Source organism: Patagioenas fasciata, chromosome 8 (assembly GCF_037038585.1).
Source record: "Patagioenas fasciata isolate bPatFas1 chromosome 8, bPatFas1.hap1, whole genome shotgun sequence".
NCBI lineage: Eukaryota > Metazoa > Chordata > Aves > Columbiformes > Columbidae > Patagioenas > Patagioenas fasciata.
This window is the reverse complement of record NC_092527.1, coordinates 36,674,659-36,690,230: the sequence shown is the minus strand read 5'-3', so window position 1 is coordinate 36,690,230 and position 15,572 is coordinate 36,674,659. Positions and strand designations below refer to the sequence as shown.

The following is a 15,572-nucleotide window of genomic DNA, read 5'->3' as shown; positions in this document are numbered from 1 at the left end:
CTTCTGATACACCCAGGATGCCATTGACCTTCCTGGCCACAAGGGCCCAGTGCTGGCTCATGGTCATCCTGCTGTCCCCAGGAGCCCCAGGTCCCTTTCCCCTATGCTGCTCTCTAATAGGTCATTCCCAACTTACACTGGAACCTGGGGTTGTTCCTGCCCAGATGCAAGACTCTGCACTTTCCCTTGTTATATTTCATTACATTTTTCCCTGCCCAACTCTCCAGCCTGTCCAGGTCTCTGGATGGCAGCACAGCTTCCAGCATCAGCCACTCCTCCCAGCTTGGTGTCAGCAGCAAACTTGCTGATAGTGCACTCTGTGATTATCAAGGTGAGTTTGCTGATCTTCAGCTGTACTCAAAAGTGTCCTGAGGCTCAGCAGCCCCTGTGAGATGCAGCAAGAACTGAATTTCAGTTTGCTCACAAGGTCGATGACCAAACAAAACATTAATTCCTTTATCTACATTTAAGCATTTAACAGTCTGGTTATTTGTTCTGCTTTAAGGTTTGGTTTCTGTGTGTTTAGGGAATGGTTTTGTTTTGTTGTTGTGGGGTTTCTTTGTTTGGTTGGTTTTTTGTTCGAGATCCTAACGTGTATTGAAAATAGAGCAAAGTTACATCTGTCAAAGAGTAAAATTTTCACAAAAGATCTTTTCCACATGTTTTGTTGTTGCTTTCCCTCTTCTTACAGAATGGGTACAGATGGCACCAGCTTTATTTTCTAAATTCATCCCAAATATTCTACCCCCTGCTGTGGAATCTGAGCTTCAGGAATATGCTGCTCAAGACCAGAAACTTCAAAGAGAGCTTATGCAGAATGGATTTACGAGGTAATAATCACTACTTCAGTAGTAATGATGCTGGACAGTGCTGAAATCATTTGAAATAATTTAAGAATTAATGAAGAACCTTACAGCTCAGTATCTGAAATATGGTCTTATTTTCCACACATTTTGAGCAGTACCAACCTGGCAGATGGTACCAAAGAGCAAATCATCACAAGTCTTCAAATATTTTCATATAACAGATTGCTTACAGTTCATGCCACCCTGTGTTTTCGTTGTGCTTCTAATGCATGATCATACTTTTGTTCAGCCTTTACTTTGACCTTTTATTTTCTGATTATGTTGCTTCTGAAAATGTCAGTTGACGACTTCGCCTTATTCCACTTTCAGCGCTATTTATACAGTCAAGGTATTTATTTTAAATACACGTTTCTCTTCTGAGAATTGAAGAACAAACAGTAGAAGAGACAGTGGAAAATTTTCATCATGTTAATTTTCATGTTGGTGATTCTGGGCTGTGCCTGTTGTTGAGCTGCCTGGATGGAAGCACAGCATTGGGACCAAGCGTGGGGAACCTGTTGTGCTCTGTTCCCCAGTTTCCTTTCTGTGGGAAAAGGATAAATCATCCTTCCTGTTACCTGTGCAACTGCAGCACTGAGAAACTGGTCCTGTAGTTTAAACACCCACTAAATGTGTGTAGGTTTAGTGTTAGACGTGCTCCTGGATTTCACATTGGTGTAGTTTTCCGTGGAGGTAATTTCTCTCTTCAAAGCTTGGTAAATTATTGAGCTTCAGAACTCTACTGCTGACCTAAATGCAAATGGTATTGGAGACTCATTCCTTGTAAGGCTTTCTGTTGAGCAAAACAAATTTTGATAGGTTAGGATGCTAAAAATAAAGTCTTAAGAGCTTGGGCTGTGAAAAGTGGTGCATTTGGCCCAAGAAAAAGAAGTTTGAGACTGTTTGAAGCTGAGTAGGTATATAATGGTGATGAAGGAAATGTACGGAACAAAACAAAAAAAAAGGAACATTTTAGTTTTGTCTAATTTTCAATCTAATTAATTCTGTAGGTGGCTTATAATAGTTCCACATACAACCACATTTCACTTGTTTCTTGCTTCACAGATAATTAAAAATGAAGTTTCAGGTAGTAATGATCCATATCCACAAAATCAGTTTGTTTCAGGAATATTTTTCCCTCAGTATCTGAAAATAAGACAGACTTGTCAGCTTGACCGTGAAGTTCTTTGGCTGGTACTGTATAGAAGGAAACAAAGGGTACTGACCATTGCAAAATTTGGAGGCCTGTGTGGTGCCCTCTTGTTAGAAACTTCATGGGATCTTCAGAATATATTTTAGCAACTCCTGTTTTATGCGGAAAAGTAATTCCCTAGCACTGTAAATAATACAAATCCATAGGAAATTGTTTCTGTCTTGTGGGGACGAAGAAATTAGGGCTTGAGAAAGATCATACAGGGAAGAACAAAGTAAAGGCTTCTGTGTCACATATTGGTTTCAAAGTCTAATTTCTAAGAGTTCCTTTTGTCTTTCTGAGTATGGGATCTTCTGGGTATTGGACATGTGAAGAGTTTTGGTATGTCTTGTAGGTTTAGAAAATTGTCCCATCCCAACCCATGCTTTGGTGCAACTACTGTTTTTATCTACCTTGCTTTCAATTTATTAAAGTGCAAACCAAAACTCTGCAGTGGAGTAACTGATGAACGTATTTTGCGAAACACATTTATATGGTTTTACTGCTGGGGAGTCAGTGCAGCCTGGTAAACATGGAGGTTCTGTAAAGTGTTAGAGTCATCATGAAAAGGGCAGAGGCAAAAGAAAACCAAAGTACAGGTGATATAATTTGCTACATGGCATTTTGAAGTAGTATTTGAAATGCATTTTTCCTTGAAATGTATTTGAAGAGGTAAAATGCGCTTCTGCTTATGATCAGGAACATGGGTTGTATTCTTTATAACCTTTTCAGCATTGTTCAGAGGTTCTATTCCTATGCGTATAGATGTATATGTGTGTACAAAAGGGTTGTTTATCTGTTTTACGACGGAGTGTACGAAGGCTGTTCGCTTCTGGGTTGGCAGGAGTTGTCACCTCTTCTCCTATAATTGCGCCAAAAAATGGTGATGTCTTTGCCGCTGAACTTCCTACAACAATAACCTTGAGGAACACAGCACAGTGAGGTGTCTTCAGCAGCACTGATAGCATATCGGGTTCTACTTGAAGTAGTCAGGTTGTCAACACCATTAAATACTATTTGCTGCAGAAAGTGGGAACACGAGCCATTTGCCTGGCAGTATTTGTCTTGAGAAAGGCCTTAAGTCATACACAGCAGGTCCATCACTTTAAGAGTCATTTCAAGGAAGAACACTTCATATTATTAGAGAGAAAAAAATATTCTACCAACTTCCAGCAGATAAATGTTAAATTATAACCACTGTGATGAAAATATATTGGAATCTCTCTTCCTTATATGACAGTTTCAATAGCGTATCGTAGTGAGAAACTTGTGAAGTAGCCAGATTTACCAGCTTTAAGGGTCTGTGTGCACAAGAATAAAAGGAGAAGAAATGTTTTCCAAATAGAAGGGAATTTGACTTTGGGTTTTCAGGAGCAATTGATGCCAATACAGCTTTAGTTATTTAATTGAATCTTGTGCTTGAAGAGGAAGTGCTGTCAGCTCAGATTTGCTTAGAGTCTCATTGCTGGGTTTTCAGGTCTATCTTACCTTTTTAGATGGATAGATGCAGAGTTTATGTAGTTCTCTAAAGCTTGGTTGAGGAGTTTAAGTTAAGCAAAACAATTCTATGCGTGACTTAAGACTGCTCTGCATATGAGCAATTTTCCTTATCTTCATTTTGTTAAAAGCTACAAGATCAAACCTACTGTCTTTGACAGAAGATGAACTAGTTATATATTTAACTTTTAGATTTGATATATTTAAAATCTAGCTTACATTTCTGTTTTAGTAAATCCAGAATCCTGCAGTCATGTGTTATTGCTACTATGTTTGAATTTTGTTTCTAAAGTCAGTAAAAGTTGATTATGATTGCGCTGAGGTATTTCACTATTGTTTTCTCTTTTTTAAAATCACAGACTCATAAAATGGTTTGGGTTGGAAGGGACCTCTAAAGGTCATCTAGTCCAACCCCCCTGCAATGAGCAGGGACATCTTCAACTGGAACAGATTATCATGAAAATACTTTCCTTCCCCTTCTTTCGTAGAGGTGACCAGTCACGCAAGAGAGCTGGAGAAGAGTTAACGTACAGTGAGTATGCATTTCCCTGCCCTCCGCTGTCCTGCTGTCCCCGCTGCTTTGGGCACACAGCTCCTGCTGGATTTCTGGCTTCTTGGGGCTGTCGAGGTGTCAGAGGCTGCCCCTCCACGTGTAGCTCAGTCTGCCAAAGGAATCTTTACCATTCCAAGTAAAAATACAATCTTCTTGGATCTAGAGCCTGGCTAACTGTGCTGGAGTCCCATGGCCACCTGTAAGGTAGTGAGATATCCAAGCTGCTGAGGCCAAGATATTTCACTTAAGTACAGAGCTGAGGTCTTAACGGAGAAGAACGTAGTTGTCCCAAGTCAGGATACATATAACAGGTAACAAAGTGATGAGCCAGGCCACCTCTGGCATTAATCGTGTGCTGGTGGTGCGTGTTCCTGTCTGCTGACAGGAGGGACAGTTTGGAGACATCTTGCTTTTCAACTTGGAGCCCTCAGTGATGTGTCTAATACAAGCTGATAGCCGCCTGTATTGAGTATTTGTCTACAAATGCTCGAGTTGTGCAGCAGGGAACTTCTCTTCCATTTGTAGATGAAGTCTCTTGCTGCATGTTTAACTGTGAGGTTCTTTACTTCGTTACTCCCCTAATTTCCCCCAGTAGAGATGAGGGGGTGGGGAGAAGAGACATGGGGAAGAATACTTCCATTCTTGCTTAGTTGCTTTACTCCAGACATCCTGAATTTGGGTGCAGTCAAAGGTCCTGCCTTCTGTGCTGACTAAATATTTGTCCAGGAGAGAATCTAGTCCCATACGTACTAGGTCAGGGTTTAAGTACAAGATCCTGATTGTCATTTAGCCTTGGGGACAGGGAAATAATATCTGTGCTGGTGCCATTGTTGACTTCATTTTATTGCATTATTTCCACAAAGTTTACTCCTGTGCTTTCCGCTGAGTATGTTTGCTTTATTTTCTACCATAAAATGTCATACAGTTTTATGATAAATTCTTATGACAACCTGAAATGAATAGGTGGATGTTTACCTGGTACATCAACTTCAGTTTACACTGTTAACATTTTGCAGGCAATGCTGGTTTTGGGGTTGATGGGGAAAGGGGGGCAAAGGACTTAAGATGAAGCTTAATATGAGAGAATTTCTTGAACTTTTTCTGTAATTTCAGATGGCTCATCAGGATGTGCAAGCTCCAGGGGGTACAGATAGTGAATATACTGGATCAGCTTCTCTTCCTAACCAGAACAGACACTGGAGGAGCGCAGGTGGTATCCAGAGCCTCCTTTGGCAACTGCTGATACTCAAGCTCTGACACGAACTATGCCTCAAAGAAGAGTTTTGGACTTCTTTATACGATAAAATGTCAGTTGCTGCTACAATTGGGATGACTTTGAAAGACATGATTCTTTGGTCTGGCCTCTCAACAAGTTCATGTTCTGTGATTTTTGTGAGGAATGCACCTTGAAAAACGATCCTTTCAAAGTAGAAATGGGCAGCTGAAATCAGCAGCTTCCAAAAGTGTTAGAATGGAAGAATCCTTTTTGCACTCTTTTCTTAATATTAAGGACATTCTTAAAACTAGTTAACACGTCAGTGTATTAGTTTTTAAACTTCAAGGTATTTTCTGGAGCTTTTACTTAATAAGAATAAAATTTTGTTATTTTGCAATATTTGTTCGTTAGTTTAAAAATGGTCACCTTTAAGAGTTGGTCCCATATAAATGTATCTTCTGTCAGGGAGTTTTAAATTCCAGATTTTTCTTTTAGCTCTTTTCTTGTTAGTTTGTATTTTGAAATCTGTTTTCCTATGTGTTTGTACTCTGTGCCTTCAGCTTGTGCACTTTGCAACTTTATAGACCATATTTTGTTACTGCAAAATGTGTTCTTGAGGCAAAACTTGACGTGAACAAACATGCTGCAAAGTTGCACTTTTCTCTTGCGTTAATGGGAGGTGAATTTGAGAAAGAAGTCGAACCTATCACCATCGCTAATCGTGAATTGGAAGTTTGTCCCCTTTTATTTTACATGCGTTTTAGTGTTCAGTGCTGGGACCAACTCTTGTAGAACCCCTCTCATTGACTTTTCAGTGGCTTCCATAATCGCAATACATTGAGGTGTGAATTCCAGACTGAATGAAATACTAAGATGTGTTTGATGCTGTGCTATGTAGAAATATTTGGGGCAAAATTCTTGGGTTTTGTAGGTCTGCAAAGTGCATCTCTGGCAGCACGAACCAGACTTGCAGCTGGTTGATCAGTCAACAGTGGCACCTGTCCAAGGTCACTTTGTGGCTCCTGTGCCGTTTCTCCTGTCCTGGGGACGCGATGGGGCTGTGAAGTGGATGTTGTTGGCATCGGGGAGCTGAGGAGCAGCGTAACGCAGGCACGTGTACCCATCGGCCCCCGCTTCCAGCCTTGGCAAACCCAGCTGGAGATCCAGCTGAGCCCAGTTCCAGGAGATCTGGACCTATGGTCTGAATCCTAATGATTGTGACGGGGGCTTTAATCAGTAGTATGGCTAATGCAATTCTTTCCTGAGGGGAGAAACATACTTGAAAAAGCAGCTTGACTACAGGTGTTTTTGTTGTGGTTTTTTCTCTTTTATTACTATGGATTTATTTTTTATCACCTTAGTTACAAAGAGAAATGAGTCAGTAATATAAACTCTTTCTGAAGTGAAACGCAGTTTGTTCAGTTTTATCTTGCACAGCTCTTACGCCTGTTGAAAAAAGAACTACACGCAAATACCCCCCACAAGCCCCGTTGTGCTTGTGTGACTTCATTACATCATGCAGGAAAAAGATAAAAAATATATGCGGCAGGGACAACATTTCTTTTTCATTCTTCTGTGTAGCCAGACTCCATGTAAATGAATTTAATTCTATCCGTTCACATCAGCCACTTTGGCAATGCTGTTAGTTTGGAGGGTGGGCGTGGGGAAGAATGTGGAGGACACTTCTGTGATTGATAGATTAAAATCTGATTTACCTATATATTTCTTTACATATTCAGAAAGCCTATTTGTTTTTAAGGAAGTTTTTATTTTCAAGTTAAAAATGAATGCTTCAGTGTTCTGCTTTCCATGCAGAGCAATGCCAGCGGTCTGATCTCACCCCCAGCACTGGAAAACCAAACCACTTGCGGTTGGGATTTTCAAGTGTCCATAGTGTTTGCTTCAGCTTTGCTACCAGCTCTTTAAGTTGAGGCAGAATTAGACAAAAACAGGGGGTTTGAAAATTTTGCTGAAGAACGCAGTGGAAAAGTTAATGAAGGGTGATAGGGAATGAAAAATGATTTGCCAGCTTCCAGATTTTTTTTAATCAGTTTTGGCTTTAAACAAAAATAAAATCTCTGATAGTGTCCTTAGCTTTAAAAACCACTGTTTGCTGAAATGCCAATATTCTTGAGTTAAGAATAGATACATTAACCAAATTTGGTTAAAATGTGTTTACAACGTCATTTCCATTCTAGTTCACCTAATACAGTAATCAAGCTCTGTCATCTTTGTCCAGTGATCACAATGTTTTTCTGTTCTTAAGGTGGTTTTAGTGGTTCAAGCTTTTAAAGAACATGTATTCCTTTTGCTTCATGTTTGAGGCAAGGGTTCAACATTCGTTTTACGTTGCATTACGTTTGGGACACAAACTTCTAGAACAATAATTCCATCAGAAGGTAAAGCATTCCTGTTGGTGTGGTTCACTTTGTGTGCACTGGGTAGTGCTTGGATGCTTCTCAGTCCTGTGTAGCATTCTCACCTGGCCACCATACCTGAGAAATCTGTTTGTTAAGCACTGTATTATGTTGTAAATTTGGCATTAAAATTCCTGTATGTTTTGGCATTATTAACATAATGCTGAAATATTGTTTATCTGTCAAAGACGTTATCATTGTGACTGAGCATGAAACAATACAGCGTGCTATACTAAATTATTTTGTTTCTCTGTAAACTTGCATTTTACTTACAGTAAAACTAACTCAGCCAACTTGAGCATTGGTACTGTAAAGCCACAATTACCAACAGCATGTTCCTACCTGCAATATTTAATTTAACCAGATAACTTGTGGTAAATCTGTTGCCTCTGTAGCTTACTCTGTTAAGATTAAGCAGTAAAGTTGGTTATACAATGGGCGTCCTCTCTATGTTGCACTGGTTCTATAGCCGAACTTGCTACATTAAAATATTTTCAGATTAATTTCATTTCTTGATTTGGGAAGTTGGAATATTTAACTCCATCCTGCTGTAATAGTAGGTGACTGTCAACATGTGGTTCAGCATGGTCTTTGATACAAGTGGTGATGGGGGGGTGGTCTATCTAGGTAAGTACTCAACTCTTCTACAGTTGGATCTCCCCGATACCCTTCTGCAGTTGTCGGGGCAGTATTTGTGGATGAATATTTGAAGCGAATTTTTTTGATTCCTTTCATTTGATGGAAATACGACCAGCCAGATTTATCCCTTTTAGTTTCTCCCTAATGTGACTGTTTGCTTTCTATAGGTTTTAAAACAAAACAACACAGACACCAACCAAAATTAATGACTGAAAAATATTTTCCATGTTCGCTATGACAACCCCGGTGAAAGGACTGTTACATAGAACTACAGAATAATAACCAGCTACTTGGATTTGACTTCTGTCTTGACCCCAGCTCCAAATGAGAGAAAACAGGTGTTTTGACAACTTGACATGCAGCAGATTCCCAGAGGGCACTTAGCTCAGCTCACAACGTGCAAATTATGGTACCTTTAGGGTCGATATAGCTATTGACAACCATGAAAAGGTCCTGCTGGGGAGGAACGGTCACTGCTTGGGTTCATGTGTCTGTCTGATAACATGGGGATGGTTTCTGTGCTGATGCCACTCTCATTAAAGACGCCTTTTTTGAGGGAGGTCTTGTGTTGGCCACTTGTCTAACTCTTGTGATTGCTTTTCACAGCTGAATACTGTAAATAAGCCTGATAATGATAGTATGTGCGTTCTCTAGTGGTGTTTGCATTGCTGCTCTTAGAGCACCTCCCCTGGACGCTTTTAAATTGCACATTAAAGGTCACTGTGTCTTTGTGGAGGTGCTTGCATGGGGTAATACTGAGCTGCAGACTGTGCTCCCAGCGCTGTCACGGGGCAGGAAGAATGTAGGTGGTCAGGCTTTGTGTGTCCCTTTCTCGAGCTGGGACTCTGCAGTAGCAGATCCAGGTGCCTGGCCGGTACAAGGAGCAGCCTTTTCTCCACCGTTCCTTTGGCTGAGTGCAAGCAGGGGAGGTGCAGCCCGGCCGCGCCGCTGCTTTGCTGGGCTGATGCATCATCCATGTCATGTCATTGCTGTGGCACATACTCATGTGCCTCTGCTACTCAGTCTTTTCTTTCTGGGTAAGACAGAGGAGAATTTGCAGGTACAGTCTGAGCTTTCCCTCTGGAGCTTTCTTGGGAAATATTCTCTAGCTGGTAGAGAGATTTTTTCCTCCAAGGAAGAGGACTGTGGGTCATCTATCTCTGATTTTTGTCTGCTGGTCTCCAAGGCAACATGGTACAAGACAGTCAATCATATTGAGTGCACCATGCTTCTAGCACTTAATTCTGCACTTAATCTAGGATGAACAGTGACCTTTTCGGTAGGATTACAAACTTCAGGTAGTGGTAATCGCGGAAAGTGTGGCCTTACTCTGGCAGATGTCATTCTAGGAATATACAGGTCAGAGGAAGCTATTTTTTCTGAAAGGACATTACTTATTATAGCTTAAGTGGGTGTGATACTGGCCCAACAAGATATTTTTTTATACCCATAGTGTCTGTTAACGGAAAAAAGGCAAACGACGGAAGTTTCATCTTTATCAGCACTGAAATACACTGGCAGTGGGGAGCAGGACCCGGTGCGAGGGGAAGCCTCCCCTGGCAGGAGGTGCAGAAGATCAGCATTACTGCATTAATAAAACCGACAAACTTGCTGATTTGGCCAGAGTTGAAAGCTCCGTGACAAAGTACTTTGTACTTTGCTAGAGGGAGTGCAAGGATTAAACCCATGTATCTTGACCTGACTTGAATGACTGGTTTAAGGGGTTTCCAAAACTTCATAGGTAATGAGTACACAGAAATCCCTCTGGCTGTCCCTGGGATGCTCCAGATGCACTTTGGTTAATGCTGTTCTTACTAAGCTGCTGCTAAGTGATCTAATTAGCAGAGAACAGGAAAACTGGCTCCCATAATGACGACAACAGAATGAATTTAGTAATAGCACTTATTGCCTCTTTAGTATTGTTTTTCAATTAACCCTTCCTTAAGAAACCTCTTACAGTTTCCATGATGAACTGGGTCATCACCGATTTCTCTTAGCAGGCAACAGGTAACTTATTTGTTAGCACCATTTGCCATCTATCAGCAAATCGGACGATTTTGTACAGGTAGAAGTTCATAAATTAATATCTCAGGGTGGTTGGTAGGTGTTACCCTGTGGATGAGGTACACAGAAGACAGAAGATGGATGGAGCTCTTAGTGTGCTGCTGGAGAGCTGAGGTGCTCATCTGCCCTCAGACCCACGCTGTGAACTGTGGGGTTGTCCTGTGCAGGGACAGGAGTTGCACTCGATGGTCCATGTGGGTCCCTTCCAACCCAGGACATTCTGTGATTCTGGGATCTGCTTGGGTTCATGCCGCTGTCCCACAGAAGCCCAGAGTGACTGCGAAGTGAGCACACACGTAGGTGAGCACACATGTAGGTGAGCACACACAGGTGCTGAGTGTAAATTCCCCAGGCAGAACTTTCCAGACAGGACCTGTCCTGCTGATGCAAGAGCAGGAGCAAAACAGGCTTGTTTGGTTCTTTCACATAATGACTTTTGTGTTACACCTTCACTGAGCAGGCACCTGCTGTTCCCCGTTGCTTGAACATCTGGTGCTGTTAAAGGTACGTGGATTTGATGCTTTAGTGTGTTGGAATGAATGTTAGGCAGAATTTCTTCCGAGCTATAGAACCATTTCCCTTAAAATACAGAGATGCATCATACCTGGTGATTATCTACTTGTAATCTACATAATCTCATTATCCTATTTGTTCCCTCACAGCTTCTGAAAGCATGTTCAAGTGATAATATGCTTTCCAGTTGTGGCTCCGATTTTCTGCTACTAATGTCGTAGTTGTTGAGGACATACACAGGAGAGAGACACCCACGGAGTAACATGCAGTTCTCCATGCATTTTTCTCTTTCATCTTTCCTTCCAGTGGTGTGTCATGAATTGAAAAACTGCACACACAATCATTGCTATAAATCCTTCACCTCATTCATGTTTCGGCATAATCATGTTTTCTTCTTTTCTAATAATTCCCGATGTTGAATTTGCCTTTTCTTAATAACCAATGTATATCAAGTGAACACTTGTTAGAGCTCTATAATCCCAAGATGTACCTTGTGCGTAATAGTAGCTCCTTGTGGAGGTAAAATTAGGATCATGGGAATTTGGGATGTCATGCTCTCATCCTGCTAATGAGTTTGGAATTATCAAGATGATTTCCTTGGGTGAAAGGAAACAAGGAAGACTTTTAGCATGAGAGTATTTCATTTTATTTAGCTAAGAGTTTCAACAACTTTTTATTTGCTGCAGATTCTCTGAGCTCAGACCAGCTGGTTGTTCACCACTTCATGATTTGCTGATATGGGACAAGAAAGCAAGCAAGCTTGGAGTTTGCCAGCTGCTCCTGTCTGCTTGCCAACACAGCTACTCATCTTCTAAGGACCCACTTGCATCTGAAGAGCCAAACTGAGCCATTTGGCAGCAATTCAGCTGCTGTGGCTGAGGTTTGACATTCACAGTTGTTGGTGCAGAATGGTCTCTTTCATCTACAGGACACTTTAATGGCTTGTGATTGAAATTACCTATTATCACACTGGCTTCTTTAATTGTCGTATTAAAATAAACTGCAGTCAGTGATCTGCAAGCTTCAGGAATCACATTTGAGGCATATTTAGTAAAGCCACTGTACCCATCTTGAAGCACCTCACTGCTGGGCTTTTTGTTAAGAAACCAAAACTGTGGGGCTTTGGTTCCAAACCCCATGTGGGATTGGAGCGGCTGCTGCGAGGATCCCTGCTCCATGGTGGGACCTGAGGCCATGCTGTGGGTGCTGTGTGTGTTGCAGTAAAGGTTTTAATTAAAGATGTAATGACGGTGTGCATACGTGGCTAGCCAGTCGGGTTTGTACTTGGTTTGCTTAATAAACAGGGAAACAAAAGATTGTCCTTTGTCCTGGATTTGGCACTGGGGAGGCCAAACCTCCAATCCTGGGGTCAGTTTTGGGCACCTCATGAGAAAAAAGACCTTGTGCTGGAGCAAATTGAGAGAAGGGAACGGAACTGGGGAAGGGGCTGGAGCACAAGTGCGATGGGAGCGGCTGAGGGACCTGGGGGGTTCAGCTGGAGAACAGGAGCTGAGGGGAGACCTTCTGATCTCTGAACTGCCTGAAAGGAGCTTGGAGCATGGAGGGGGTTGGTCTCTTCTCACAGGTAGCAAGTGATGGGATGAGAGGAAATGGCATCAAGTTGTGCCAGGGGAGGTTTAGATTGGATAACAGGAAAAATGTATTCCCGGAAAGGGTTGTCAGGCATTGGAACAGGCTGCCCAGGGCAGTGGTGGAGTCACCATCCCTGGAGGGGTTTAAACGACACATAGATGAGGTTCTTAGGGACATTGTTTAGTGCTAGTGTCAGGTTAAGGGTTGGACTTCATCTTCCTGGTCTCTTCCAGCCGAAATTATTCTGATTTACTTAACATGATTGGAAAAGACAGTTCTCCCTTGTACTTTGGGGAAGAACAGAGTGGAACACTGAATTACACTGGGCAAACCACACAACCAGCGTCCTGCCAGAGCAGCATGATGTGCCCTTGGTGACAGAGGGCACTGTTCCCAATGCTCTGCAGCGCAGCTATGTGCTGAGAAAGGGTGCTGAGCAGAACAGGATCCCCTGGGGTTTCTGTAGCTACTGGTGGTGGGAGAGCTGCCGGCCACATGCCCGGGCTGGACGTGTGTGCTGGGCTGGGGAGGACGTTAGTGTTTGTACCACCAAATGGATTTTGTGTTTCTATTTAGCAATTCCCAGGGCAGAACAAACCTCCGCTCTTAAATTGATTTAGCTACTTTGCAGCCAGCCTTTGGTCGTGTTTAAAGTATTTCAAGAGCTTTATTGATTTTTAAAAACATCCTGGCAAATAATGCATGTGAAGTTAGTTCCCACTGGAGCTAATCTAACTTTCTGTTGGCCTGCATCCTCACAGTGACTTAGTTCAAGCTTACTCCAGTCTGATGAATTCCTCTTGTGCCGAATACAAACAAATGCTTTGGCCTTTATTAAATTATTCTCTTGATTTCTTCCATGGGCTACATATGCACAGAAAAAACCCCAACATATCTGGCTGCTTTTAATTGAGCCATTGTGACTTGACTTTTATATGAATCAAATTAAGACTAATAAACTGAATTTAAAGCAAAAGAGTGATATTTGTGCAGAAGAAATAATTCTTTTCTTGGCTAGATAAAATTCAGAAAACAACCTTTATAGGCAGGATTTTAGCATATTTCAGCTTCTCCGATGCATCCCCTGTATTGTCCCTGAAGTTTGTAGTTTTCCATGTGGATGTCAAGTGTTGTCTCTGTCTCTCTGGTTTCATCTGACCTGCAGATGCTGAACACTTTCAGGCCCCCCAGTGTTGCCCCAGCCTTGGGGTCTTTGGACTGTTCTGCGCGTCTCTAGAAGCAGATGCTGTGAGCAGAGAGGGGAGAAGGGATGGGACAGGACAAGACTACCCGGTTAAGGAAGGACCACAGCGCAGGTAGGTGCTCTCCTTGTCCCTTTCTAAAGAGAAATAGCATGACCTGAATTCCCCTGGGTTTAGTAATCCTGTTTTAACCGTCTGGCGGTCTGTGCTTCTGGCTGTCCAAATGTGCTGTGAAGAGCCTTTACACCGTGTTAAAGCTGCCTGTACCCTTTCCCTTCTGAGCTGATGTCCTTGAGTGATGATCAGGAGTGTGTTGTTTATCACAAGCGATGTGCTTCCGCAGCTGGGTGAGGCAGCTTTCATCTCTCTCTCCTGTGCAGATGATGTACTGGCAATCATTTACCGATGTTGCCTTTTAATTCGCCGTGATGGTTGTATTGCAGAAAAGATGAAAATATTGGCAGCTTGATGTTTCAAAACAGATTGAAATCTCAGGTACTTCCAGCATCAACATAATCACTTTCTCAGGAAAGGGGGAATTAATTTAAATATATTTAAACATTCTACTAGCAATTCTAGTCTCTTATTCTCTGGGTGTTACTGTGCTGTCAGTCAGGTTCTCCTGATTTGTGGCTTCCTGCAATGTATGATTTTCTTCTGCTGTCACTTTTTTATCATCTACTTCAATATGGATGAAGTTGATATCATTTGCAGGTGTGTTCTCTCTGGTTTTATTCTGTCACTACTTCTGGTTTTAAACCTGTCACTACTTGTGCCACTCACTCTGAGTCAGAACTGTCAGAAAGGCTTATTCCTACTTTGTGCAAAATACCTGGAAGCTGAAGAAACGAAAACCACCTAACTCTCAGTGATTACTGGAAGGTACTGAGGGGTTCTTTGGTGACGTCTATGTGCTTGAAGATGAGTTGAATGTGTCTGTCCATCGGGTAGCATTGGCTGTTACTTCAGTATGTCACAGGTTTGTTTCACCACAGAGTAACAGGTTTTTTCTGGTCCTTATTTTAATGAGAAATTATACTTTAAGTGTCTTTAAATCATGGAACTGCAAAAAACCCTCAAACCATGAAATGAAGTGATGGTTGTAATGAAATAGTGAAAGAAGGTGACACACAAAATGCACAGTGAAGGATGCTGATTGAAATATATTAAATATAATAAATATATTTAATGTAGAACAGATTGAAGATCTGCCCCTGCTGAACTTGATAGAGGTTTCCCTGCAAAATACCGAGAGCTGCAGTTTTGACTTGAGGTGTTCGTCCAAAGTTCTCAGACATGCGGCTGCATCTGCTCATGTGCAAGGAAATGACATTCAGCTGTTCCTTAAATGATACACAAATGAATAGGGATGTTGTATTAAACTAGCTTAGGCGAAGGATCCAGACGTACAGAAATAGGTTAGACAATAAGGCAAGATATTAGAGTCTACTGGCGTCTCATGGTAAATAATTTCCTTTACCAAGAAGTGGTGAGGGAGATGACATGGGTTCGGTTTGCTTGCAGTGTTTTCTGAGCACCGGTGGTGAAGGGGTGGAAAAACTCATCCAAAACAAATGGCTCTGCTCATGACTCCTGAGGGATGGCGGTACCGAAAAGGCTGAAGAAAATCCACCCTGTGGCAATACAAGTGGTCAGTCTGCAATATCTGCCATGTTCCTCAGCATCATCATCGGTTCCTCGCCCGACCCCATCTGTTCAAGTACAGCAGCAGGTACCTGGAACAGATACAGTTATAAATTAGGTTGGTATAATGCCCTGGCCCTCAAAAGGATGTTGAGCTCCTGCAAATCCCAGCCTTGGCTCTGCAAGAAGGGATCTGC

The 15,572-nt window shown here is 42.0% G+C and overlaps 1 protein-coding gene across 1 annotated transcript in view; it reads left to right on the top strand.

The window, feature by feature from the left end:
• CACUL1 (CDK2 associated cullin domain 1) overlaps nucleotides 1-8,223 on the top strand; it is a 47,771-nt gene extending 39,548 nt beyond the window's left edge. Inside the window, exons 7-9 of the mRNA XM_065843869.2 lie at nucleotides 692-830; nucleotides 4,023-4,066; nucleotides 5,201-8,223. Of these exons, the coding sequence (XP_065699941.1) occupies nucleotides 692-830; nucleotides 4,023-4,066; nucleotides 5,201-5,241 (224 nt within the window). The 3' untranslated portion in view covers nucleotides 5,242-8,223. The remainder of the gene's footprint in view (nucleotides 1-691; nucleotides 831-4,022; nucleotides 4,067-5,200) is intronic.
• Nucleotides 8,224-15,572: the final 7,349 nt, after the last annotated feature.